Source organism: Pongo abelii, chromosome 12 (genome assembly GCF_028885655.2).
Source record: "Pongo abelii isolate AG06213 chromosome 12, NHGRI_mPonAbe1-v2.0_pri, whole genome shotgun sequence".
NCBI lineage: Eukaryota > Metazoa > Chordata > Mammalia > Primates > Hominidae > Pongo > Pongo abelii.
Window position 1 is genome coordinate 104,448,753 of NC_071997.2, and position 24,400 is coordinate 104,473,152.

The following is a 24,400-nucleotide window of genomic DNA, read 5'->3' on the forward strand; positions in this document are numbered from 1 at the left end:
TCCGTTAAAATTCAAGATGACTCATCATTTTGTCTTCCTGGTAATCCAGACAGGGTCACTTTTCCAAAGGCCAAATTCATTGGCAGGACTTTTTAACAGGGGCATTCTGACTTTTTAGAAAAAGGCCAAAGTCAACATCAGAAAATCTTTTTTCTGGTCTGCGGTAATAATAGCCACTGTTTGTCAAATGTTACTGTGTGCCAAGCACTGCACATGGTGCTTTAGGTACTTTTCTTATTTAATTCTCACAACCCCGGGAGGCAGATATATATTCCCATTTTATAGATGAGGATAACAAAACTCAGATTAAGTAAAGACAGACACTGGGGCCAGCTCACTCCAGCAGAGGCTCCCACGATGACCCTCCCTGCTCCCCCCCACTCTGCGTCCAGTGACCTCACATTGGCGGCCGCAGTCTGTCATGGGGGGAGTATTTACACCATAGAAATTGGCAAATTGTACAAACCAAGGTCCTTCTCTATTTTTCCTGTCTCATCCTCAACCTCATATTCTTTCTAGTTCACGTCTCCACAAGAAAATGAGTTTTATAGAGCATCATTTAAGGCTGGGCGTGGTGGCTCCTGCCTGTAATCCCAGCACTTTGGGAGGCCGAGGTGGGCGGATCGTCTGAGGTCAGGAGTTCAAGACCAGCCCAGCCAACATGGTGAAACCTCGTCTCTACTAAAAATACAAAAATTAGCCGGGCATGGTGGATTACAGCCGTGTGCCTGTAATCCCAGCTACTTGGGAGGGTGAGGCAGGAGAATCCCTTGAACCTGGGAGACGGAGGTTGCAGTGAGCCGAGACCGTGCCACTGCATTCCAGCCTGGGCGACAGAGCCAGAGTCCCTCTTAAAAAAAAAAAAAAAGAGCGTCGTTTGGCTGTAGGCAATGGGTCCTCAGGAAGCCGGGCTGCTGGAAGACGCTGAGCATTGGCTGACCAGGGTCCTTTGCCCCTCCTTCTCGGGGCCTCACAGATGCCTGATCATATCTAAGTATTACTGGTAAACACGTGTGAGTCCTTTTCCTCATCAGTGCTAAGCAAGAGAGATTCAACTGAAATTATAAGGGCTGAGTAAGCTGGATACAGGATTTACTAAGTAGTAATAATACGCTCTCACATATGGTTCTTTTCATCTTCAAAGCATTTTATAGCCATTTACTAATTAGTCTTGGGCTGCCCTCTGTGTACAGGTACAATGCTCGATGACAGGCTGAACTGGCAAGAAGTATTTACAAATATACAGGTGACCTTCACTCGTTTACCGGCGCCACTGACTTCTGTTGCTGTTGCGGGGTAAAGATAAAATCACGTAAACCCTGGTGTTTGAGTCCCTGGTTCTGGAAACATACAGTGGTGACTGTCACCCTGTGCTGAGTTCCCTCTAAGAAAACCAGCCCAAATCCTCCCCTGTGGCAAGGAAGCTGAAAGTCTTTTAAAAATAATCATACATCTCCATCCTCACAAACCTATATAACGTCCATCATCCTTCACCGGGAAAGAAAAAAATAAGCTTCAGTTTGTTCACGAGAGTATGGACACACGTGAGAATTGGTGCTGGAGGGGAGCCAGGAGCCTGGGTTGGGTCTTGGCTCCGGCCCTGACCGGCTGGTGATCGTGGGTAACTCACTTAACTTCTCTCATCTTCTGTTTCCTCATCTGTGGAACAAAAGCAACCCTATTCAGTTGCTCACAGCCCAGGTCTGCTGTAAAGCTGTGCTGAGCTAATGTGTGTGGCAAAACTTCTGAGTTAGACTGTGTGCTTCGCTGATGGGCAGGGTCTCATTCGTTATCTGGGTCTGTGGGCCCCCAGGGGCTGGCAGGGGCAGGAGGATGACATTCCCAGACCACACTGCCCACTACTGGCTGCTGTCACTGCTGAATGCTTATTTGAAATGCTGAGGGGACGACCAGTCCACAGGACCTCACCCCCTCCCACAGTGCCAACCACCATCTGCTAGAACTGGAACCAGAAAGAGTTGACTGAGCCTGGGCTTGCTTCACACCCAGTTGCAGCTCAGAAGCAAGCCCGGGCTCACTCAACTCTTGGTGCTGTGCACAGTAGAGCCCAATCCACACCCCTCCATCAGGGGAGGGTGACCCTAGCAATCCTAAGTGACCGTGCCATGGCGCCTTAGTGGGGGATGGAGGGGCCATGGGGCATGGCACACAGCTGCCCTGAGTAGAGGGGCACCTTCTTGTGGGCACTCAGCGGGTCAGGGTCAGAAGCAGTGCCGGTGTGGTCAGCTGGCTTAGTGGGTCATGATCACTTGCTCAGTAGAATCGCTGGGGGAGTTTTATCAAAATCTAGAAGGCTAAGCTCCAGCTAGTGAGATTCCACGTCAACAGGCCTGCAGTGGGAACTACCAGAGCAGTAGTTCCTAAAAAAAGCTCCCTGGGTGATCTGATGAGCCGAGCCCACAATCCAGTCCAGCCCCCTCCTAGTATTAATATTATGGAGAGGAAGGGACTTACTCAAGGCCACATAGCCAGTTAATGGCAGGGCTGGGATATGGACATAGGACACTGGACTGTTGTTCTTGTCCTGGGAATTCCCAAAGTTTCAGGGTAGGGGGCATAGTACCCACACAGTGAACAAAACCAGAGTTGGGCAGGCCTCCAGCTGACAGGCAAGATGGGAGGTCTGTTCCAGCTGATCTCCAGCCTCCTGAGAACATTCCTGGGTGCCAGAGAACACAGGAAGGAGAGGCACGACTTCTCCTCACCAGTCTTCACAAGGGCCCAGGGATGGTTCTCTTTTGGGCTCACCTGGTAAAAGTGGGCTCCAACAGCCACAAAGGGAACTAAGGGACCAGGTGAGAGGCCCCGTGAAATCATGTGTGTGTCCTGCAGGAGGGGCCAGTGGCTTCGCCTTGGAATGGGAAGGCCAGAGGGTGTCAGCGCGAGCACCCAGGCCAGCTCTTGCCCTCACCTCTGTGGGTGGTGCGTGGGCCCTGCTTCCCTGTGTGTAAGGCCATCGGGACAGGACCATGCTAAACCAAACTGTAAACCTGGTGATGTGGTCAAGTTGACGGTAGCCATCTTGTGTTTCAGCTAAGCGAGTGTGTGATGGTACAAGGAGGCCTGGCTCCAAGTTCCCAGATTTGCTCCTAATTTGCTGTTTCTAATTTGCATGTTTCCTTAACTCTTGGGCCTTAGTTCTGTTCTCTGTACACTGAAGGGAGTAATGGGGTAGAAACGAGATGACTTCTGAAGACCCTTCTGGCTGTGATGATCAGTAAGTTCAGGAAAGATGTCGCCTGCTCAGGGTATCTTCCCCAGCTCTGTTCCTGGCTGGCTGCACAACTGCCAGGCCCCAAGCCCAGAAAGCAGACACATTCCTGTGATAACCCATGACACCCAAGCTTTGTCTTTGTGTATAATTCACACAGTGCTGCAGAGGCCCAGAGGGGATGGAGAGGGGAGAGCCGGAAGGACAGAGCCGTTGGTGCACTTACCAAACTTTAATGACTGCCTATTGTGTGGGGCTGGCCTGGGCACAAGATGCCCCCACAGGGGGCTGGAGGGGTATGGATGGCAGGGGGTGGGGCTGTGTGTGCTAGAGGCCATTTGTTATTGAGCAACAGCCTTAGGCCAGGCTGGATGAGTGGCTGAAACCCAGCGGGTTGGTCACATTGACTCAGGTAACTCCTCGCCGTGAAGGACTGCCCCAGATAGGAAATGCTGGGGTATGAAACACACACATGCACACACAGAGGGAAGACACTAGTTTCAGAGGAAAAACAGCAAGGGGCATTTAATCTTAGAACTTAAGAGGTCTCAGAGACAAAGGCTTTGGAAGAAAGGCGTGGGCATTCCTGACGCTTTACTTTCCCCGGAAAATTACTGCACCATAATTTGTGAGTTTATTTCTTCCAACTAAGAAATAGAGGCAAGAAAGAGGGAGTAACCCGAAGTGAAGGGCTCTAGGATCCTGGGACCACCAGCCAGCTTAAGTTGGATTTCAGCAGTTGGGGCTGCCTGGGGCGTGCAAAGCTGCTGTGTGAGCAAAACGCTGCCGTGAAGACATTCCAGGCGGCTTCCAGGAAGCGGCTGTATGTGCTGACACGCATGTGGACAGGCAGGCTGGCTGGCCACCTCTCAAGACTGGTGTTTCCTAGAGCTTTCCATTGGCAAATGCTGCCTCCTGGAACTGAGGGACAAAGGTTTTGAAATAAGCCCTGGTGGGAAAGAAGGGGAGAAAAAAAATTGTGGTTAGCACAAACAACTTGAAAAAAAGTGCAACTCGGAGCTTTCAAGCTAACTCAGAACAGTTGTTATTTATTGTTCATGCATCTTCGGTTGGATTTGCCTTCTCTGCTGAGGCAAAGCCCTCTGGATTTTTCCGAGGAGGTGCATGCAGTTCACTACTGTGATATCTCTCAGGAATATTCAAAGGGCCTGTACGTGCGCCCTCCTGGCTGCCAATTCCTATGATATCTGCACTCAGGTCCTGCTGCCTTTTTTCAGGACAAAGACAAGGGCCTGGTCCAAGCTACAAGACAGTATGTGTGCAATTGAACCACACAGTCATTTAGTGATCTAGAGTCTCAGGAAGGTTGCATTTTCACTCAGTTGGACCTTTGACTTCATAAAGACAAAGAGGGTCTAATAAGTTTTTTAACACATTTTATTTTTTTAGAGACAGGACCTCACTCTGTGAGCCAGGCTGGAGTTCAGTGGTCCAACCACAGCACACTGTAACTTTGACCTCCTGGACTCAAGTGATCCTACTGCCTCAGCCACCCAAGTAGTTAGGACTATAGGCGTGTGCTACCATGTCAGCAATTTTTTTTTTCATTTTTTCATAGAGACAGGGTCTTGCTACATTACCCAGACTGGTCTCAAACTCCTGGCCTCAAGGGATCCTCCTGCCTCGGCCTCCCAAAGTGCTGGGATTATAGGCCTGAGCCACCACACACAGCCCTAATAATTTCTAAATGATTCATGGGCTCCATTTATTTCCAAAGGCATACGCAGTCTGGTCTACTGGAAAGAAAGCTAGGCTGGGTGTTAAGAGAACATTTCCCAGTCAGTGGAAGAGAGGTGGCAGGACCGGGGACAGCCCATTTGGCCTTTCCGGCATCCAGGTTTCTAATCTGTGGAAGCAGGGCCACGTTCTACCTCAGATGTGCACCCGCCGAGCCCACACCGTGTCAGGCACTGTACAAGGCATCAGGGGTGGCGGGATGACCCAGCCATGGGACCACGCCGTGTGGGAGAATGCAGTGTGGAGGAGACGGACACATAGGTAACCCCACATCAGGGCACCAATGGCAGTCCCGTGGGCCGCAGTCCGTGCAGCAGGGAAGGGGCAGTGGAGGGGCATCTCCAGCAGCAACTTGCTGTCAGCTGAGAGGTGAGGGAGAAAAGTGAGGGGAGGAGAAGGGAGAGGCTGCAGAGGAAGGAGGTGGGCACCCGTGTTCCTGGTCACCAGGCTTGCCTTCTAGTCCTGCCCCACCAACACCCACACAATCACAGTGACACCTTACGTGTCCAGATATCTCACCTCAGAGCAGTGGCAAGAACCAGGCAGGGCCACCAAGACCTGTCACCCTCAGCACTGCAAAAGTCTCATCGCCTCACCCACAGGGAGCCTCCCACAGTCCATTTCATTTAGGATCTGGTCCTACTGAGCCTGGCTCTACCAGCTCCCAGCTCCCAGGAGATCAGAAGCAGCAAATCTGGAGTGGAGGAGCTAACCCAAGGGTTGGAGGCAGATTCACAGCAGCAGTGAGAAGAGAACACAAAACTGCTCAGGAAGCATAAGCACTCACCGGGGATCCTGTGCCGTAGGGCAAAGAGCCCCCACGCAACCCGACAGGCCCTGGAGTTGTCTCTGGAGCAGAGCAAATGCAGCGGCTGGTGCCACTGACTGCCCGCCCCCTTCAAGTCAACTGCAGCCCTCTTTCCAATCTGGCCTTGGAATACTCCGGCTCTTTCTCAGTGCTAGCCTCCACCACGGCCTCTGCAGCACTGAAATGTCAGCTCCTCTCTCTGGAAGCTCTCTTTCCCTGTGACTTCTGTGACATGTGGTGCCACAGCTGTCCTGCCTCTCTCTACCTCTCCCTGCACCTCCTTCAGCACTGCCAGGCGCCATCGTCCTTGGGGTCACACAGAGCAAGGTGGTAACTCCTGGGCCTGCAGCACCACTAGCCCAGCCCTCCCTCCCCTCAAACTTCCAGTCCCACGTCTCCAACCACCTGTGGGACACCCTACCTGTCACTCTGTAACTCAAACCGGTGTTCCAAATGGATGTTTTCATCACTTTTATGTATCTGAAAATGCTCTGACCAATTTGATTTTCTGTAACAGAACCTTCAGTTTCCTTCTGAACCAGTTTCCATTCTCCCTAAACCCCTACAGTGAATTCATCCTCAAGGTTCCCGCTGCTAAGTCCCTCCATCCATAGTGACTCCCATAGCTCCTGTCTTATCTTTCAATGGCACTGCTGCAGAAGCTGCTTCTCCCCTGGACATGAGGCCTCCTTTGCCTTTGTTTGCAGCTACACTGATTCTCTTACAGTGTGAGTCTCTGTCCCTTTCCTGACCAAGACCTTAATGTCCTCCAAACTCTCAGCCTGGCATTCAATGACTCACTATCTGGTTCCAAGTCATTAAGAAGAAAATCTATTCTGTTCCTCTATCACATTTTTTGAGATCATGCAACCCTTTGAGAAGCTAAGAAAGTTAAGGATCCTCTCCTCAGAGAAACTGCAGGTAAGACCCCCCACTGCAACCTGGGGATGTCACAGACCCCCCTGAGCAGGCCACGGTCCAGGATACGAGCCCTGGATCTACTGCCTCTCCCTTCTTCTCATTTGACTACTTGCTCTTCCTCACACATGCCATTTGCCACCTCTGGGCTTATTCATGCTCAGGACAAATACTCTTGCTTCCATCAAGTCTTCCCTGGTCCCCAGGAGGTCGTCTCCCTGCATGCTGTCCGTGCTTCTTCTGGGGCACTTGTCCCATGTGCACAGGTCTTATCTGCCAGCCCCTGGAAAGCGGAAGCACATCCTGCTCCCAGTGACCACCAGGCCTGGCTCAGCGCAGAAAGCACTCGGTGATGGGCTGTGGCTTTAATGTAACTAATGATGACCACCAGCTTGCAAGAAGCAATTACAGTATGTCCATTACAAGCTGTTTAAGAAGGCGGGAGAGGCTGGGCGCAGTGGCTCATGCCTGTAATCCCAGCACTTTTGGAGGCCGAGGCGGGTGTATCACCCGAGGTCAGGAGTTCAAGACCAGCCTGGCCAACATGGCGAAACCCCGTCTCTACTAAAAATACAAAAATTAGCCGGGTGTGGTGGTGGGCGCTTGTAGTCCCAGCTAGTTGGGAAGCTGAGGCAGGAGAATCGCTTGAACCCAGGAGGCGGAGGTTGCAGTGAGCCAAGATCACATCCGCGCCATGGCACGCCAGCCTGGGCGGCAGAGCCAGACTCTGTATCAAAAAAAAAAAAAAAAAAAAAGGTGGGAGAGAGAGCAGCCCCAGAAAGAAAACAGGTATAATATTTAGGTACTGAGGAAGAACACTTTAGTCCATTCTCAAATTTCAAACTTTGCCAACAGTTAGTAAGAAAAAACACCCTCTTCCATCCACTTGTGATCAGCACAGCCCTGAGCCAGCCAAACCGCCACCTTCTCTGGCACTCAGGACCTCAAAGCCCTTATCCATTAACAGCACCATGCCACAGTCACCCTTAATGCAAAAGGGGAGCTGTGATGTGGCGGAAAGAGCTCTAGACCTAGGCAAGGCCGGGCAGGGCAGGAGAAGCCCTGGGCTCTGTTCCCTTATGGAGAGTAGGGGTGATAAGGCCACCTGATGCCACATTCGCATGGGACAATGTGCGGGAGTAGACAGTCAACTGTTGGCTGCCACCCAGACGTGAGGGCCACTTATTCCTTCCATATGTTTCACCTGCTGCTATTTCCCCAGCAACATGGAAGTGCGGTGGAGAGAGCCTTGTGGCCCCACTTCTCCAGAGGGTCTGAGATCGACAGGCTGCCACCAACCTCTGCTGCATGGACTCTGGCCTGATGTGCACTGTGGAGTCTGGCCCATCCCAGTACCACTTCCAGGGAGGGCTGAATGTTCCCTAAGTTAGAGGTGAGGACGTCACCTTCCCTGACCTTACAGCTACGAACATCAAGGGGAGAGGCTGCAGCTGAGCTGCTCTGTAGCTCCCACAGGTGCCTGACGAGCAGATGGTGCTGGAGCCACTGCTGCCCTGGACGCTGGCCTGAGCTGGGCAGGGGTCGGGTCCGGGGAGTCCTCCACCTACCTCCCCAGGCCCAGAGTCACACTGGGTCCCCAGGCAAGCCTCATCAGCTCAGTTTTTCCTTGGAAACTTCTAGGGGAAGGGGCTACAACATTGCAAGCTCCTTACACAAAAAGGTCTTGGCAAGAGGGAGCACGTTTTAAAGGCAAGCTTTTTTCTTTTCAGAAAGTTCTAAAGTTTCCTGTTCTGTCCTGGGCTTTCCCTGCCAGGGCCAACTGCGTGCTGCCAAGGGGAAGCGTGGCGAGGGCTATTTAAAGGCATGATGCTACCAGCTGTTTTCGGCGAGTGCTTCTCAACTTGGATCCTCATTAAGTCAGTTAAGGGAGGGGGAGGAGGGGGAAAGGGAAAATGACCACTGGCTCCCACCCATTTATAGATTTTTAAAAACACTGTTTTCATTTATTTCACTTTTTATCAGAGAAAATGGAGAGCTGCCCAGAGTACAGATTGCTAATGGCAAGAGGTATCTGTCATCTTTGAAAAAAACCTTTGACCCAGAGACAAAGTATGTAGTAAGCTTTAAAAGTGTAAGCGTGTTCTAGGAAATAGTGAGGTCTTCTTACCTCCCCATTAACTGGCCAAATGGGGCTCACAGGAGAGGGCCCTGAGTGTCAAGCTCCTCACTGAATGCACACTGTAAGGGAATCTATTTTTAGATGGCATTAGAGCTCAATATGCTTGAGGGCAAAATGAGGTTCGGGCCCTCTTCACTGATTTCAGTCTCTCTGCTCAGGGTTTCATAAAATTACAACTCAGTCCAACCCAGGAGTCTCAGTTAGGAGAAGAAAACGTAAAGACTGGCTAGGTTTTCCATGAATTCAGAGCAGAAGCAGGGCTGGCCCAGGCTTCAGCTCACAGGCATGGCAAGATGGAGGGAACTGAATCAGGAGTCAGGGGGTAAATCTCTTCTGGGCTTCAGCTCCCTCACCTACAAAGCAGGGTGCCGTAACTGAGGGTCCTAAGGCCGGTGGGCTGTAGAAGGTGAGGGTAGCCTATGTGGGGCAGGCTCTGGAGCCAGGCAGACTGGGCTCGAGTCCTGGCCACACTCCTTACTCGTTGATCATGAGGGCAAGTGACTGCAGCTTTAGTTTCTTCATCTAAAAGGTGGGAGTAACTGCCTACCTTAAAGAGTTCTTGTGAGGAGTGAATGAGATGGTCTGGGTAAGCGCTTGGCATGGTACCTGGCGTAAGAGATGATCAACAGATGTCAACTATTATCATGGGTACCTGCTGGGGCCAAGGGGAAGAGGCTCTGAGTCTGTGGAAACAGCCAGAAGAACATGTGTGTGCAGAAGCGGGAAACCTGTGAGAGGTCTAGGGTCCTTGTCCTCAGTTCAGCCTTTCCCGAGGCTCCTTGGATCAGGCCCTCCCTTCTCACTGATCACACTGAGCTGGCAATCGCAGGCAGAGATGGCCAATCTCAGGCTTGGATACTCAGCCAAAGTCATGGGACACTGTGTGTCTTTTGCAATCCAGTCTAGAGCTGCTCGTGGCATCAGAGGACAAACTCTGTAGCCAGAGGCACCTCCAGCCCTTGCCTGTCTTCTGCCCCCAAACCTGCCAGGTGTACTCCTTGTGTGTGGTGTGCAGTTTTGGTCAGGGCTTGATCAGGGATGACGCTGCAGCTCTTCCTAGAAGGGTATTTAGGAATCACATGGCTCCGGCTGCCAAGAGCAGGGTGTTGGTTGGCCTGGTCCTCAAACAGCTCTCCTTCTGTCCAGGACAACATGCATCATCAAGGGGAGGCAGTGGGGGAAGTGGAAAGAGCACTGCACTAGGAGGCACAGGACTCACAGCTCTAGCCCGGGCCCTGGCTCATTGTGTCATCCAGAACTGGGACTCCATTTCCTCACCTGTAACAGGATGATTTCTACTTAATGATCTTATGACCACCCAGTTATGGTCTGAGATATCATCCATGTGATCTTGAGCAAGCCACTTAACCCTTTTGTGTCTTGTTTCTTCATCTATTAAATTCAGACACTAGCACCTCTTTTTTCTCTTTTTTTAAAAAAGTTCCGGGATCCATGTGCAGGACGTTAGGTTTGCTACATAATAAAAGTGTGCCACGGTGGTTTGCTGCACCTCTCAACCCAGTGCTTAGGTATTAAGCCCCGCAGGCATTAGCTATTTATCCTGATGCTCTCCCCGCTCTGCCCCCCCACCAACAGGCCCCAGTGTGTGATTTTCCCTCCTTGTGTCCATGTGTTCTCATTGTTCAGCTCCCACTTATAAGTGAGAACATGTGTTTGGTTTTCTGTTCCTGTGTTAGTTTGCTGAGGATAATGGCTTCTAGCTCCATCCATGTCCCTGCAAAAGACATGATCTCCTTCCTTTTTATGGCTGCATAGTATTCCATGGTGTATATGCACCACATTTTCTTTATCCAGTCTATCATTGATGGACTGGGTTGATTCCATGTCTTTGCTATTGTGAATAGTGCTGCAATGAACAAATGCGTGCATGTATCTTTATAACAGAATGATTTATATTCCTTTGGGTATATGCCCAATAATGGGATTGCTGGGTCAAATGATATTTCTGGTTCTAGGTCTTTGAGGAATTGCCACACTGTCTTCCACAATGGCCAAACTAATTTACATTCCCACCAACAGTGTAAAAGCGTTCCTATTTCTCCACAGCCTTGCTGGCACCTGTTGTTTCTTGACTTTTTAATAATCGCCATTCTGACTGGCATGAGATGGTATCTCATTGTGGTTTTGATTTGGGTTTTCTCTAATGATCAGTGATGTTGAGATTTTTTCACATATTTCTTGGCTGCATAAATGTCTTCTTTTGAGAAGTGTCTGTTCATGTCCTTTGCCCACTTTTTAATGGAGTTGTTTTTTTCCTATAAATTTGTTTAAGTTCCTTGTAGATTTTGGATATTAGACCTTTGTCAGATGGATAGATTGCAAAATTTTTCTCCCATTGTGTGGGTTGTCTGTTCATCTTGAAGACAGTTTCTTTTGCTGTGCAGAAGCTCTTTAGTTTAATTAGATCCCATTTGTCAATTTTTGCTTTTGTTGCAATTGCTTTTGACGTTTTTGTCATGAAATCTTTGCCTGTGCCTATTTCCTGAGTGGTATTGCCTAGATTTTCTTCTAGGGTTTTTATAGTTGTGGGTTTTATATTTAAGTCTTGAATCCATCTTGAGTTAATTTTTGTATAAGGTGTAAGGAAAGGGTCCAGTTTCAAATTTCTGCATATGGCTAGCCAGTTTTCCCAGCACCATTTATTGAATAGGGAATCCTTTCCCCACTGCTTGTTTTTGTCAGGTTTGTTGAAAATCAGATGGTTGTAGATGTGCGGTCTCATTTCTGAGATGTCTATCCTGTTCCACTGGTTTATGTGTCTGTTTTTGTACCAGTACCATGCTGTTTTGGTTACTGTAGCAAAGTTTGAAGTCACGTGATGCCTCCAACTTTGTTCTTTTTGCTTAGGATTGTCTTGGCTATATGGGCTCTTTTTTAGTTCCACATGAATTTTAATGTAGAATTTTTAAAAAAAAATCTGTGAAGAATGTCAATGGTAGTTTAATGGGAAAAGCATTGAATCTATAAATTGCTTTGGGCAGTATGGCTATTTTCATGATACTGATTCTTCCTATCCATGAGCTTGGAATGTTTTTCCATTAGTTTGTGTCCTCTCTGACTTCCTTGAGCAGTGGTTTGTAGTTCTCCTTGAAGAGGTCCTTCACATACCTTGTAAGTTGTATTCCTAGGTATTTCATTCTCTTTGTAGCAACTGTGAATGGGAGTTCATTCTTGATTTGGCTCTCTGCTTGTCTACTGTTGGTGCATAAGAATGCTTGTGATTTTTGCACACTGATTTTGTATCCTGAGACTTTGCTGAAGTTGCTTGTCAGCTTAAGAAGCTTTTGGGCTGAGACAATGGGGTTTTCTAGATATAAGATCATGGCATCTGCAAACAGAGACCATTTGATTAACTCTTTTCCTATTGAATACCCTTTATTTCTTTCTCTTGCCTTATTTCTCTGGCCAGAACTTCCAATACTATGTTGAATAGGAGTGGTGAGAGAGGGCATCCTTGTCTTGTGCTGGTTTTCAAGGGGAATGCTTCCAGCTTTTGCCTGTTCGGTATGATATTGGCTGTGGGTTTGTCATAAATGGCTCTTATTATTTTGAGGTATGTTCCACCAATACCTAGTTTATTGAGAATTTTTAACATGAAGGGATGTTGAATTTTATTGAAGGCCTTTTCTGTATCTATTGAGATAATCATGTGGTTTTTGTCTTTAGTTCTGTTTATGTGATGAATTACATTTACTGATTTGCATATGTTGAACCAGCCTTGCATCCTGGGGATGAAGCTGACTTGATTGTGGTGGATAAGCTTTTTGATGTGCTGCTGGATTCAGTTTGCCAGCATTTTATTGACGATTTTTACACTGATGTTCATCAGGGGTATTGGCCTGAAATTTTCTTTTTTTGTTGTATCTCTGCCAGGTTTTGGTATCAGGATAATGCTGGCCTCATAAAGTGAGTTAGGGAGAAGTCCCTCCTTTTTCAATTGTTTGGAATAGTTTCAGAAGGAATGGTACCAGCTCCTCTTTGTACCTCTGGTAGAATTCAGCTGTAAATCCATCTGGTCCTGGGCTTTTTTTGGTTGGTAGGCTATTTATTACTGCCTCAATTTCAGAACTTGTTATTGGTCTATTCAGGGATTCAACTTCTTCCTGGTTCAGTCTTGGGAGGGTGTATGTGTCCAGGAATTTATCCACTTCATCTAGATTTTCTAGCTTATTTGCACAGAGGTGTTTATAGTATTCTCTGATGGTTGTTTGTATTTCTGTGGGGTCAGTGGTGATAGCCCCTTTATCATTTTTTATTGACTAGCACCTCTTTTCAAGGAGGTTGTGAGGAGAATGGAAATGTGTATCAAGTACCAAGCCCAGGGCCCCACACATGGCAAGTTTCAGTAGGAGGTGGTAATGCTGCAAAGGTGGTGGGAGTAGTTGGGTTATTATTGGATTGTTTCCATCTGCATAGTTTTATACAAATGGGGCAGGGTTAGTGAACACTGCAAAGCCCCGAGCAAAAAGTGCCATAGACAGTTTTGTTGGGGGACATGAAGGCCTGTTCCTCTCGGCCACCCCTCTGCCCTCTAGCTCAGGAAGCATAAGTTATCAGGGGTAATGCCTGGAAAATGACACAATGGTTGGGTTCTAGAGAAGGGGATCTCAGGAGACTGAAGAAAGTTAAGACAGGGAGCCATCAGGGAAATGCTCAGAGGCCTTGGGGTTGAGGCCAGTAGGAAACTTTGTTCAACGAAGTCTCATCAAAAGGGTTCTTTGCTACTGGAATTGCAGTGCTTTATTGATTCAATAGATCTTTTCAAAAGAATAAAAATCCATAAAATAGACATCTGACAAACTGAATCAATATAGCTTGAAATAAATGAAAACAAAACACAGAATATACAACCCAAAGAGGTTGGGGACTGGCAGCGGGGAGAGAGCACCTAAGGCAGTTAAGCTTTGCAGAGCTGGTGCTCACAACACTACTGGGTGTGGCAGGGGTCATGCTCCCCATTTTGCAGGCGAGAAAACAGAAGCTTAGCGAGTTTAGTTAAGATACCTGCCAATGTCACTCCAACCCCAGTGCCACTAGAGCCCGGCCCTGTGGACGAGACCCTGTGGTCTTGTTGCTGTTAGCCTCCTTGACTTGGAACTTTTTATTTTGCAAGAGCCTAACAGTTGCCTTCTTCCAAAACAGGACTTGAATTCTGGAATTCAAAAATGCTTTTCTTTGGGTAATTGTAAGATGAGCCTCATGATGTTTGCTAGAGTCAGGCCAATGTGGTGGTAGGGTGGGGTGTGGTAGGAGAAGTGGTTCAGGGACACAGCCCTCACTGTCAGGAAATGAAGGGCATAAATCAAGTCAGAGGTCATTTTTGCAAATAGAGGCAAGTTCCAACATCTAAGGCTCACTGCTTTTTCCAGTTTTCTTCTGCAGCTGTGACTTCAACTGGCACATGTTTTTAATCAGTCATATGAAAACCGATTGTGGTCTGAAAATCAAAGCAGTCCTGTAAATAGTGTAAGACAAGTCCTGCTAATCATGCCTCGTGGTCTTGCCCTGTCCTCATTGTCCTGAACCGCCACTGTAAATTCTGACTCACTTGGGGTTACTCGCCTCGTGTCAAAGGGCCTTGTGTCAAAGGCTCATCCTCACAACAGGATGGCTACAAAGAGGCCTGCTTCTGTTTCAATGCCCTCCGCCCCAAACCCTCCAAAGGCCCCTGTGGCAACTGCCATCCAACTCTGGGTGCCTTGGTGAGTGAGTGACTGGCACGATGGGAGCTTGTTTTGTAATTATGCCCTGGGCGATGGCAGCCTGGCTCTCGGGTGTGGGCTTTAGAAACAAACAAGTGCTTGTAACTGGTTCATGTACACAGTCAATCTTGCTAAATGCGCCAACCCCTGAGCATGCCTGGTTTGTTTTCAGGGGGTCTAAGCTTGCAAAACAAGGAAATTAACAAACTTGAGATGCAAAGGCTTGATATCGCAGTGGGAACACAGTATCACATGCTCACAGCTTCAGGCAGAGGCCCTTGCCCTCAGCTGGAATCAATCTCCCCTCTACTCGATTCCACAGCATGCCAGGACTCCAACCTCGGGCTGGGCTATGTCTGCCTTGCGTTTGAGATATTTAGATTGGTGTCTAGACTACAATTTATACAGCTCGGCCTCCTCGCCTGCAAGAAGGCTGACTGTGGTCTCAGTATGTGTTGAATTAAATCAAATGCCGTTTTAGGAGGACTTCAACAACAACTGACTGAGATCCATTTCTAGACATCAAAGTATTGGGATGAATTCTGGTTCCTGCTAAATCACGGGGTATTTTTAAATACTTACCAAAGTGATCAAAATTACTGAGCAGTTCTCTCTCCCTCTGAGGCCCTCCAAGGAGGCCCTCTGGAGCTTGGCCAGTTCCTCTGGGGCTGGAGCAGCTTGCAGCCAGTTTTTGCAACTGCAAAGGCCAGGACTTGCTCCCACGGGCTACAGGCATCTCTGCTCCCTTGGCATCCCCTGGTGCAGCAGATGAGAAGGAGGAGGAGAAGGGAGGGCCAGCTGGCTAAATGGAGGGAGGGACAGGGTAGTCCTAACGGGCTCCTGAGCCTCCACCGGCCAAGGGACCAGCTTCCTTCTCTGGCGTTCATCACAGATGTATGCACGCATCTACACATACCAACCATTCTCTCACACCCTGGGAGAAGCTCCCTGAGGGCAAAGCCCATGGGTCGTATTCATTCATCTTTGCATCCCCAGCCTGGAGTATATAGTGTCCAACACACACCAGCTCAATAAATATTTCTCAAATGCAAGCATTTGGCTTACTTAAGATATACTTTAGAATGACAGAATGTTGTAATAGAAGGAAAAAGGAAACCGCCGAGGTCAAACATTACAGGGAAGGGGAAGGGGAGACTAAGGGCGGGAGGTTAGGATGGTTCCTGTGACACTGCATATCCTAATGATACATTAGCATAGGTCATCCCTGTAAGTGCCTAGAGGGCAGAATTTGGGGATGGTTCACCCTTAGTGCCCTTGGTGCTCACCCTGTCAGAAGCTCCCAGAAGGTGAATGTCAATTTGGTGCTAAATGAATGCCTGCCTGCCCAGGGGGTTGACCTGAGGCCCCAGAGCTAGTAGGCGGAGTGTGAGTCAGTCCTCTCCGTCCCCCTCCCTCTCGGACTGCTGTGCCCATCATAACCTTCTTGATGAGAGGCAGGAATGGCTGTGCGGCACTGAGAAAGGCTGGGAGGATGGGTGCACCTGGCTGGGTTGGGGCTGGGAACGAGGCCAGGTGCTGGGTGTGGGGGGCTAAGGAATGTGTTGCTGCCCGGGGCCTGGTAACCCAGAGAAGAGCCCCAGCCCTGGGTTTACCTTGTCTCCCCATCTGCACCTGCCTGGTGTGCCCAGATGGTGAGTCCTCTGCTCACTCTGCCCAGGGCTGCAAGAGCAGGCGCTCAGCACAGGCCATGATGTGCTGATGGCCACGTGGCTGCCTGGGGTGGGGTGCAGGGAGCTCACCACAGTCCCGGCCAGGAGGAGGACTACTCACGCAGCTCACCTGCTGGGAAAAGTGGGTCGCCTGTCGGATGGTGGTGAGTCACCACCGAGCTCACAGATTACCCTCCACTTTTTAGTCATTGAAAGGGGAAAAACCAAAGGGTGACCCTCAAAGAGGAAGTGCCCAGGGACCCAGCAGAGCTGACCCTGGAATGTGGGTCCAGGCCCCAAGTCACACCCCAGCTGGGACAGTGCTCCAAGGTTTGTGCGCAGCACTGCCAGGCATCAGCCTCCACAGCAAAGTGCAAGACTCCCAAAGGAGGGCCTAAGGAACACTTAGGAGATCAACTTCTTGAGGCCTCTAACCTTCCCCTCACCTGAGTCTCTCTAGGGCTTTGAAGTGTTATTTGCCTGGTTGTAAGTTCAGTTTCTTTCACCAGATCTCAGCATCCAGAGGCCAGAGCTTATGGCTTCCACAGGTGCTCAGGCCCCTGCATGCTGGCTTTTGGGCACAGCTTTTGGTCACCTAACACTCTGGGACATTCACCCCGCTGGCTGGGTGTTTGAGGATGTGGGGGAGGGGCAGCAAGATGGCCATGGTCCCTCCTCGCTTCACCCTTATCCGCCCGACAGCTGAAATCACACCCCAGACACCTGGCTCTCTGGGCTTTCAGACAGAAAAACAGCAATTCCCAAAGAAGAAACTACTCAATGGGAGAGGGTGTCCAAGCTCCACCCTCTCTGCTGGGGTACAGTGGCCTTCTGGAGACAATGGCCTTTGGTAACAAGAGTAATTCTCACGACACGAACATCAGGTGGGCTCTGCTGGGGTAGGGTGTGGGGAAGTTCCATGCAGGCTGGCAGGTGACAGAATGTCTGGCTGGAGGGGGCCTTAGGAGTCTTCTGCAATCATGCAGTACAGAGGCTGGGGGCAAGCACAGGAGGAGGAAATGCACCTGCTCTGCTAGGCTGCAGGGCTCACTCCACACTGCACCAGTGCGGGCCCTGCACATGCTGACAGCAGGTAGCTCTGCGGCCCCAGGCTTCCGTTACAGAGAGGGAGAGAGGGAAGGAAAGGAAGGGCATATATGCAATGTGGATGAATGATATCCACACGTGGTGTAAAGTAGGCTTGTTCAAACAGTGGATCACAAAATCCATTTAGTGGGTTCTGAGCAGCATTAAAATAAAGTGAAATAAAATCAGAGTGCACTGTATGTGGCACTTTTGTTTTAGTTATGTTTACTGGATTCAAATGTAAAATACCTTGTGGATTGTGGTTAAAAAAAAAAAAGTCTGGAAGCCATGAGTATAAGGAAAGGGAGGTGCCTCCTACATGCCAGATATCATGCTACTTGTTTTCATGTGTATTATTTTATATTTACTCCTTCTAACAGGCCTACTACCAGGCAGGTGATTCTATTTTTGCCAAAAATAAATCTATGATCAGAGATCGAAAGTAAGTTTTCTTTTCTTTTCTTTTTTGAGACAAGGTCTCTCTCTCTGCACTCTGTCACCCAGGCTGACAGAGTGTGGTGGTGCGATCTTGGCTCACTGCAGCCTCGACCTCCAAGGCTCAAGTGATCCTCCTGCCTCAGCCTCCCGAGTAGCTAGGACTACAGGAGTGCACTACCACACCCAGCTAATTAATTTTTTTTCTTTTTTGTAGAGATGGGGTCTTGCTATGTTACGGGTCTCACTGTGTTGCCCAGGCTGGTCTCAAACTCCTGAGCTCAAGTGATCCTCCTGCCTCAGCCTCCCAAAGTTCTGAAATTATAGGTGTGAGCCACCATGGCTGGCCCAAAGTAACTTTTCTAAGATCACACAGCTAATAGGTGGCAATGCTAGTTATGAATCCAGAGCTGCTTGACTCCAAAGGGCACATTCTTTCCATGCCACCATGATTTCCAGTGGCAAGTGTACTGTCCACTGAGTCGGGAGCCTTGGGTTCTGTCCCTGGCTCTGCTGTATCATGGTGAATCACTGCTCTGTTTTCTCATCTATGCAGTAAGGGAGTAAGATAAATAATTTCTAAAATTTTTTGATTTTGTGCTCTCTCCCATTCCAAACCTCATTGTGGCTATATTTTAGTCTCCTCCATTAAACTTTTCCTAGAGCTGCCAACAGCTCAGTAATGAATTTCTAGGGCTACTTACTGCCAACCCCCATTGTACCCACATTTGTTCTACAAAACCCCCTAAATGGCCCTCCCTCTGGTAGCTCTGTGTGTTTACAGGTATTGACTGGTGCTGTTCGCTCTCATCTTGGGATCTGCATCGTGTAGCTTTTCAGCAGAATTATGACTGTGATAACAAGAGACAAAAGGGATGACCTTGACCTCCCTCTCACAGGCCCACGTGGTTCTTGGAAGTGCCGGGGCACCCTAATGAAGGATGCAGGCTACTCTGAGTGTCTGGGGGAAGGAAAATAAGTTCAAGAAGGAGGGTGCATGCAGTCCAGCCAGGTGACATGTGAGGGACCACAAATGTTCTCTAAATAACGAGCCCCAGAAGAGCAAAGGAAGCCCAGAAGGCTCCTGTAACATAAAGGTCATCTTAAAACTCCCTAGGGTTGATGAGGAGCAATATCTCTGTGAAGTGCTGTCACAGGGGAGGTATCATCATCCCGCAAAGTCAAACTGTGGACTTGGCGTGGGGAGCTTGAGCTGTGATTCTAGCTCTGCTTTTCTCTGCTACGCCACTTTGGAGAAGCCACTTCACCTCTCTGTACCCCAGAGATGCCTCATCTGCAAAGTGAGGGGATGGTTTCTGAGGTCACTGCTCAGTCTAATATACTATTATCCATTATTATTATTTCTGGTATTAATCCAACCACTTTAGCCAGAGACAGTTTCTTAAGTGGAAGCAGTAATGTAACAAATGACCTCTCCCGGCGCTTTGCTAGAGGGGTTCCCTCGAGAGCCTTCACAAGCATCATCAGAGGTGCTGCACGGGTCTGAGCCGTCTATCTCCCCTTTGTCTCCAGATCTGACTTAGGACCCCAAGAATGCTGGCCAGTATCCATCCTGCTCATGTTCCTTCCACCCTTCAAATCAGCAGACAACTAAACATTCACACATTCATGGGCCACTCCTGTGCTAGTAATGGGCTGGTTCCTGCAGGGGTAAGGGACCGCATTTGGGCAGGGCCCTGGCCCTCAGGGGACACACAGTCACTTGACTCCCAGAGCAGAGACAGCTGCGTGCTCACCCTGGATGAGAGTGGGGGGCTCTGCTTTCACAGCCACGGACGGAGCCCTCCTTGGCCTGCCCCTTCTTACTGCTATTGCTTTGGAAGAGCAGGAGCAAACTTCCTGCCTTGGGCTGGCTTTCTTTTCTGCTCAGAGGTATGTGGGGATATTATCCAGCAGGCCAGACGTCTAGCCCCTTTAATGACAATAATGATAATTTACATTTATACAAGGCCTTTCATTGGGGGATTTTAATTGTATCACAAACAATAATTAATTCCCCTTTGCAAGTCTGTTAGTCAGCTAAGCAGGAGCCCCTTTACTCTGCAGGTGAAGGGTGCTTTCCTGGGCCTGCAACATGCTGGGGGTCTCCCACCTACCTGACACCTACCCACCCTCAAGTCCTGGCCTAAGCATCGGGGCCTGCGGCCACCAACCACAGCTCACGACTGCTTGTCCTGCCTCTGAAGCTCCACAACACGAATTGTTGAGACACTCATTTGGTGCTAATCAGAGAACCTCGCTGTTGGGCGAGACCTTAGGATCTTGTCCAAGGCAGGGCTTGGCCCAGCAGCACTTCTGGGGGGTGATCCTCACCCCGTCGGAACACCTTTTGTGATGGAGAGCGCGTTGCTCAAAGGCGTCTCTAAGAATTACAGGTTTCTTCTCTCTCCCGAACTGGAATCTGTCCCCTCGAAACTTCTGCCCATGGATCCCAGTTCTGCTCTCTGGAATGAAGCAATCCTACATAAACTGTCTGGGGTTGCTGGTTGATGTTTCTGGTTCGCAAGTTGTCTACTTCTGTGGTCACCCTTGGGCGGAGCTTGGTGGCTTATACTTCACCGAAGTTCAGGGACACTTGTGAACTGAATGGTAGGGGCAGCTGGAAGCTCCATCACTGGGGAGTGCCTAGCTTTAAATGCAGCACTCCAGACTACTCTGCCCCAGTCTCAGTGGTATAAACACTGGAGGCTTCTGAGTTCATTTCACTGGGGCTGCACCTCAGTGACACAGAAGTACCCCAATTTTCTGTTGAATGACTGAATGAACAGCCTTCCTTCCTAAGGGTCTATTATTCTTAAGTTCATGCAACCACTGTCAATTGAGGGACTGGTTTTTGGAGACCAAGCCAGACAATAATCGATTTGGTTTTTTTTTTTTTAAACTCACTTTATCAGAATAAATATTTGGTGCTAAACTTGAGAAGCAGATGCATCAATGCTGAGCTGGGAACTGACCCAGGACAAGGAACTCCACAATCCTCCTCCTCTCCAAGGAGTGAGAGGCAAAGGTGGAGCAGAGGGGCAAATGAAATCCTTTGCTAAGTTTATTTTTAAAAAGCTAGATCTTCTGGGGAAACCAACACTCCCTAGAGTGATTTCTGGGTCCCTGCTGGTTTGCTTTTTGCCTGAAAAGACACCGGCCCTCCCTCTGCCAAGAGCACATTGTTTGGGTGAGATTTTTCTCACAGTGGCTTACCATGGAAGGTATTTCGAGCACGCATTAAAGGCTGTTGTTTTCCTAAAACCTGCGCACTATGAACAAGAGGTTTGGCTAGTGGTGACACAGCCTCATTCTGCTTAGATTTCACACGATTCCTATTTTCTGGCCTAGAATCAGGGGTGATCATTTTTGGCTTGGGTTTGGCCTGGGTCATAGGTTTGACGGATGCTTGGGAAAAGAAACATGGGTCAGAGATGGAACCTCCTGGTGTCATTCTGTGGCAAGAGGAACACGTGGCAATCATTCCCTATCTGATTAAGTGGGAAGAACACTGATTTTGGAGTAAGAGAAAACTGAATTTAAATGTGGATCTATTACTTACTAGCTGTGTGTCTGGAAAAGCCCCCGAGTCTCTGTTTCTCTCCAGTGACCCCACAGTAGTTGTTATGAGGCAACAGTGCCAGGCACATGGTAAGAACTCAAACCTTGGTTTGCCTCCCGCCCACCCCTCCACTGCCATCATACAGCTACGGACACACACACACTGAACACCTCCTGTTTCACGTTAACTCAACAAACAGTTATTGAACAGCTCTTATTGACAAGGGCCGGGACCTCCTGGGAACACTGTCCAACTAGTGTCTGGTACCAATAGGTATGTATATAACATTTGTTGAATAAGTGAATTAACTAACTTGATACTTGCTATTTTATAGTTTATAATGTGCTTTCAAAATAATCTCATTTTAATCCAAGCAACAATCATGTGTATGAAATCGATCCCATTACTCTACTCCCCCCATATACATGAAGGAGCAGGCTTGGAGAGGAGTAAGTTGCCAAAAGCCAGGCACATGATAAAGGCAGAGCAGGACTTGGAAGCTGCAAGCCCGTGTCCTGCTGACAGCACACTGCCAGCCCTGGAGGGTCTTCCTGCCTTCTGCAGCCACTGAGGGCTAAGGCTGAGCAGGAAGGGCACGGCTCTGGGTGCACCCATGTTCCACTAGAAGGCGCCCCACTGAGTGATGCTGCCAACCTATGCCTGGCCACGGCAGGCTGCAGCTAAATGTGAGGACATCACCATGGGCCTGGCGACGTGGAGTAGTAAGTTTCTGAGATTGGAGACATCTGCCAGCAGTCAGGGTTCTTTCTCTCAGGCCCTGGGCCCCGGTCCTGCCCTGATGTGCACAGATGTTTCCAGGTTGACTTCACCGGGCTCCCACTGCCCTTCTCAGAGTGCGTGACAGCGCTTACACGCAGGTACTGTCCTTTACCTTCCTGTCACATCCTTCTAGGTCACAGAGAAGTGCGACGGGCGCAGGACTCTAACTGTTCCTTAGCATGGTGCTCTGCACATTTCAGGGGCTCACGACAGGGACAAACTGCATTCCTTCTTGTTCCCAGTAGGCTCTTAAAACCAAGTAAGGGGACAGGAAGCAGATACTGGGTCCTGGGCTGCTGTCAGCTCGCTGCCTCTTTCTTCCCACTCCTCTAGCCTCTGAGCTGCTGGGAACCGCTGATAGATGCAGAATTAAAAGGGTAGGACAGGAGTCTTTCAAAGTTTGCCCATATGGCTGGCCCAAATACAATTTCCAGCATGAATTGAGCGGTGGAAATCGGATCTGACCACAATGCTGCAGCACCCACAGAGTTCATCACAGTCTTCTCCAAGCCATTCTGACAACACTCCCTGCCGAGGGTGGGTGTCCCGGCGGAATGCCTCCACGGCACACACTGCGCAGAGGGGAACCCAGTGCCTCGGGAGTGAGGTCACTTCCCCCACCGTGAGCCTGTCTATTCTGGACCTCTGAGCACATTTCTCTGTGCTGCAAGTGTATTGCCTTTGAGGTTGAACCGTGTGGAAAATCATGTGCACTCCTTGAGCTGAGCTGAAACTGGCAGGAGGAGCCAGGGCTTGGGCTCTCCTGCATAAGCACCTGGCCTAGAGCAGGGCCTACGGCGTCTGCGGCCAGAGGACCAACTCTCTGTTCCCAGCATGGGGCACCGATCCTTCAGCCCTGACACCAGCCACACTTGCCTTGCAGTGCTGCTGAAGGGGACAGGGATGAAGAGGTGTGCTGGTGGCTGGCCTAGTCCGCTGTGTCCTCAAAGACCAAGGCCAAGCAGAGTTAACTTGTTGTTGTCCAGCTAGAACCCTGAGGGGACCCCACAGACTTCTAACATGCCAGGTACAAGGGGCGCAGGGAGCTGTGCATTTGGAAGTGCAGCTTCTGCCCCGTACAAAGGCATCAGGCCAAGAGAGCAAGTGGGGGCTGAAATTGAGCCTGTGCTCTGCATGCTAAGCTGTGTGCTCACCCAGGGACAGAGGCCCAGACAAAGGGACAGCTTCTTCTTTACCTAAAGCTAACTGTGCACCAACTCAAAGGGGGAGCCTTTTCTTTGTTTGCACAAAGGTTCTTACAGGCCAAGGTGACCCTGAGAAGCCCATTCAGTTCTGTGTGTTGGGTTCCCTATTACACATCTGGTGCACTAACATGGGCATGGGGAACTTCACTAGGATGCAATTCTGTAAATTAGAACCTTGTTTGGATGAGCTTTGAGTAAGAAAGTGATTTCTTCCTTCCTATTTTGCATTTTTAAAGGCATCTTCAGAACCCATTCTTGTTCTCCTGGCCACAGCCTACTGCACTGCCCCACCGCTTAATCTTTTCCATCCCACTGCTTAGGCTCAGAAACGAAGGCAAACACAGACAGCCCAGGGGTGAGGTGGAGTTTGGGCAGCCCTACAGGTTCTCCAGGACCGCATTTGGCTCCCTTTCCTGCTGTGTTTATCAAGCAGACGAATCAGCATTCTCTTCCAGGTGGGCAGAAATGGGTGTCCCACCTCAAACCATGCCACTGAAGACAGTCAGACCTATACAGCTGGGATATCTTTTCTCCAAAACTGGTAGACACCATGCATACCAGAGCCATTAGACCAATAAACAAACACAGACACACAGCAAAATCAACGCCATAAAAACACAGCAAAATAAGCCCCGCCCTTTGTAAAGTTCAACAATCTCAAAGCATGCTTTGTTTTGCTAACTACTACAGGATGGAAAGAGGCCCTTTCCAGTTAGCCCCTATTCCAGGAGCTCTTCCTATTCAAGAATTGCCTCAAGTTCAAAAGCCACAGAACGCTGGATTTGAAAACCCTAGAGATCATCTAGTTCAGGGATCAGCAAACTCTTTCTGTAAAGGACCAGATAATCAATATTTGCAGCTTCGCAGGCCATACCTGTATTCTAACAATTCAACTCTGGCCTTGGAGTGATAACAGCCATAGATGATATGTAAATCAATAGGTATGGCTGTGTTCCAATAAAACTTTATTTATAAAAACAGGCAGGCAGCTGGCTAGCTTTGCCCTCAGGCTGTTGTTTGCCCAACCCTCATCTAGTCCAGCCCTTCCTTGTACAGAGGAGAAGAGATGAGGTCGCTCCTTCA

The 24,400-nt window shown here is 49.2% G+C and overlaps 1 protein-coding gene across 9 annotated transcripts in view; it reads right to left on the reverse strand.

Moving 5' to 3' along the window:
* Window positions 1–3,730: 3,730 nt before the first annotated feature.
* The window catches only part of BABAM2 (BRISC and BRCA1 A complex member 2), a 457,873-nt gene continuing 437,203 nt past the window's right edge, over window positions 3,731–24,400 (reverse strand). For 4 of the 9 annotated variants that reach the window (XM_054545237.2, XM_054545234.1, XM_054545260.1 and 1 more), the window contains one exon: window positions 15,167–15,335. In XM_054545237.2, coding sequence (XP_054401212.1) covers window positions 15,176–15,335 — 160 coding nt within the window. In that variant the 3' untranslated portion in view covers window positions 15,167–15,175. 9 annotated transcript variants of the gene reach the window in all.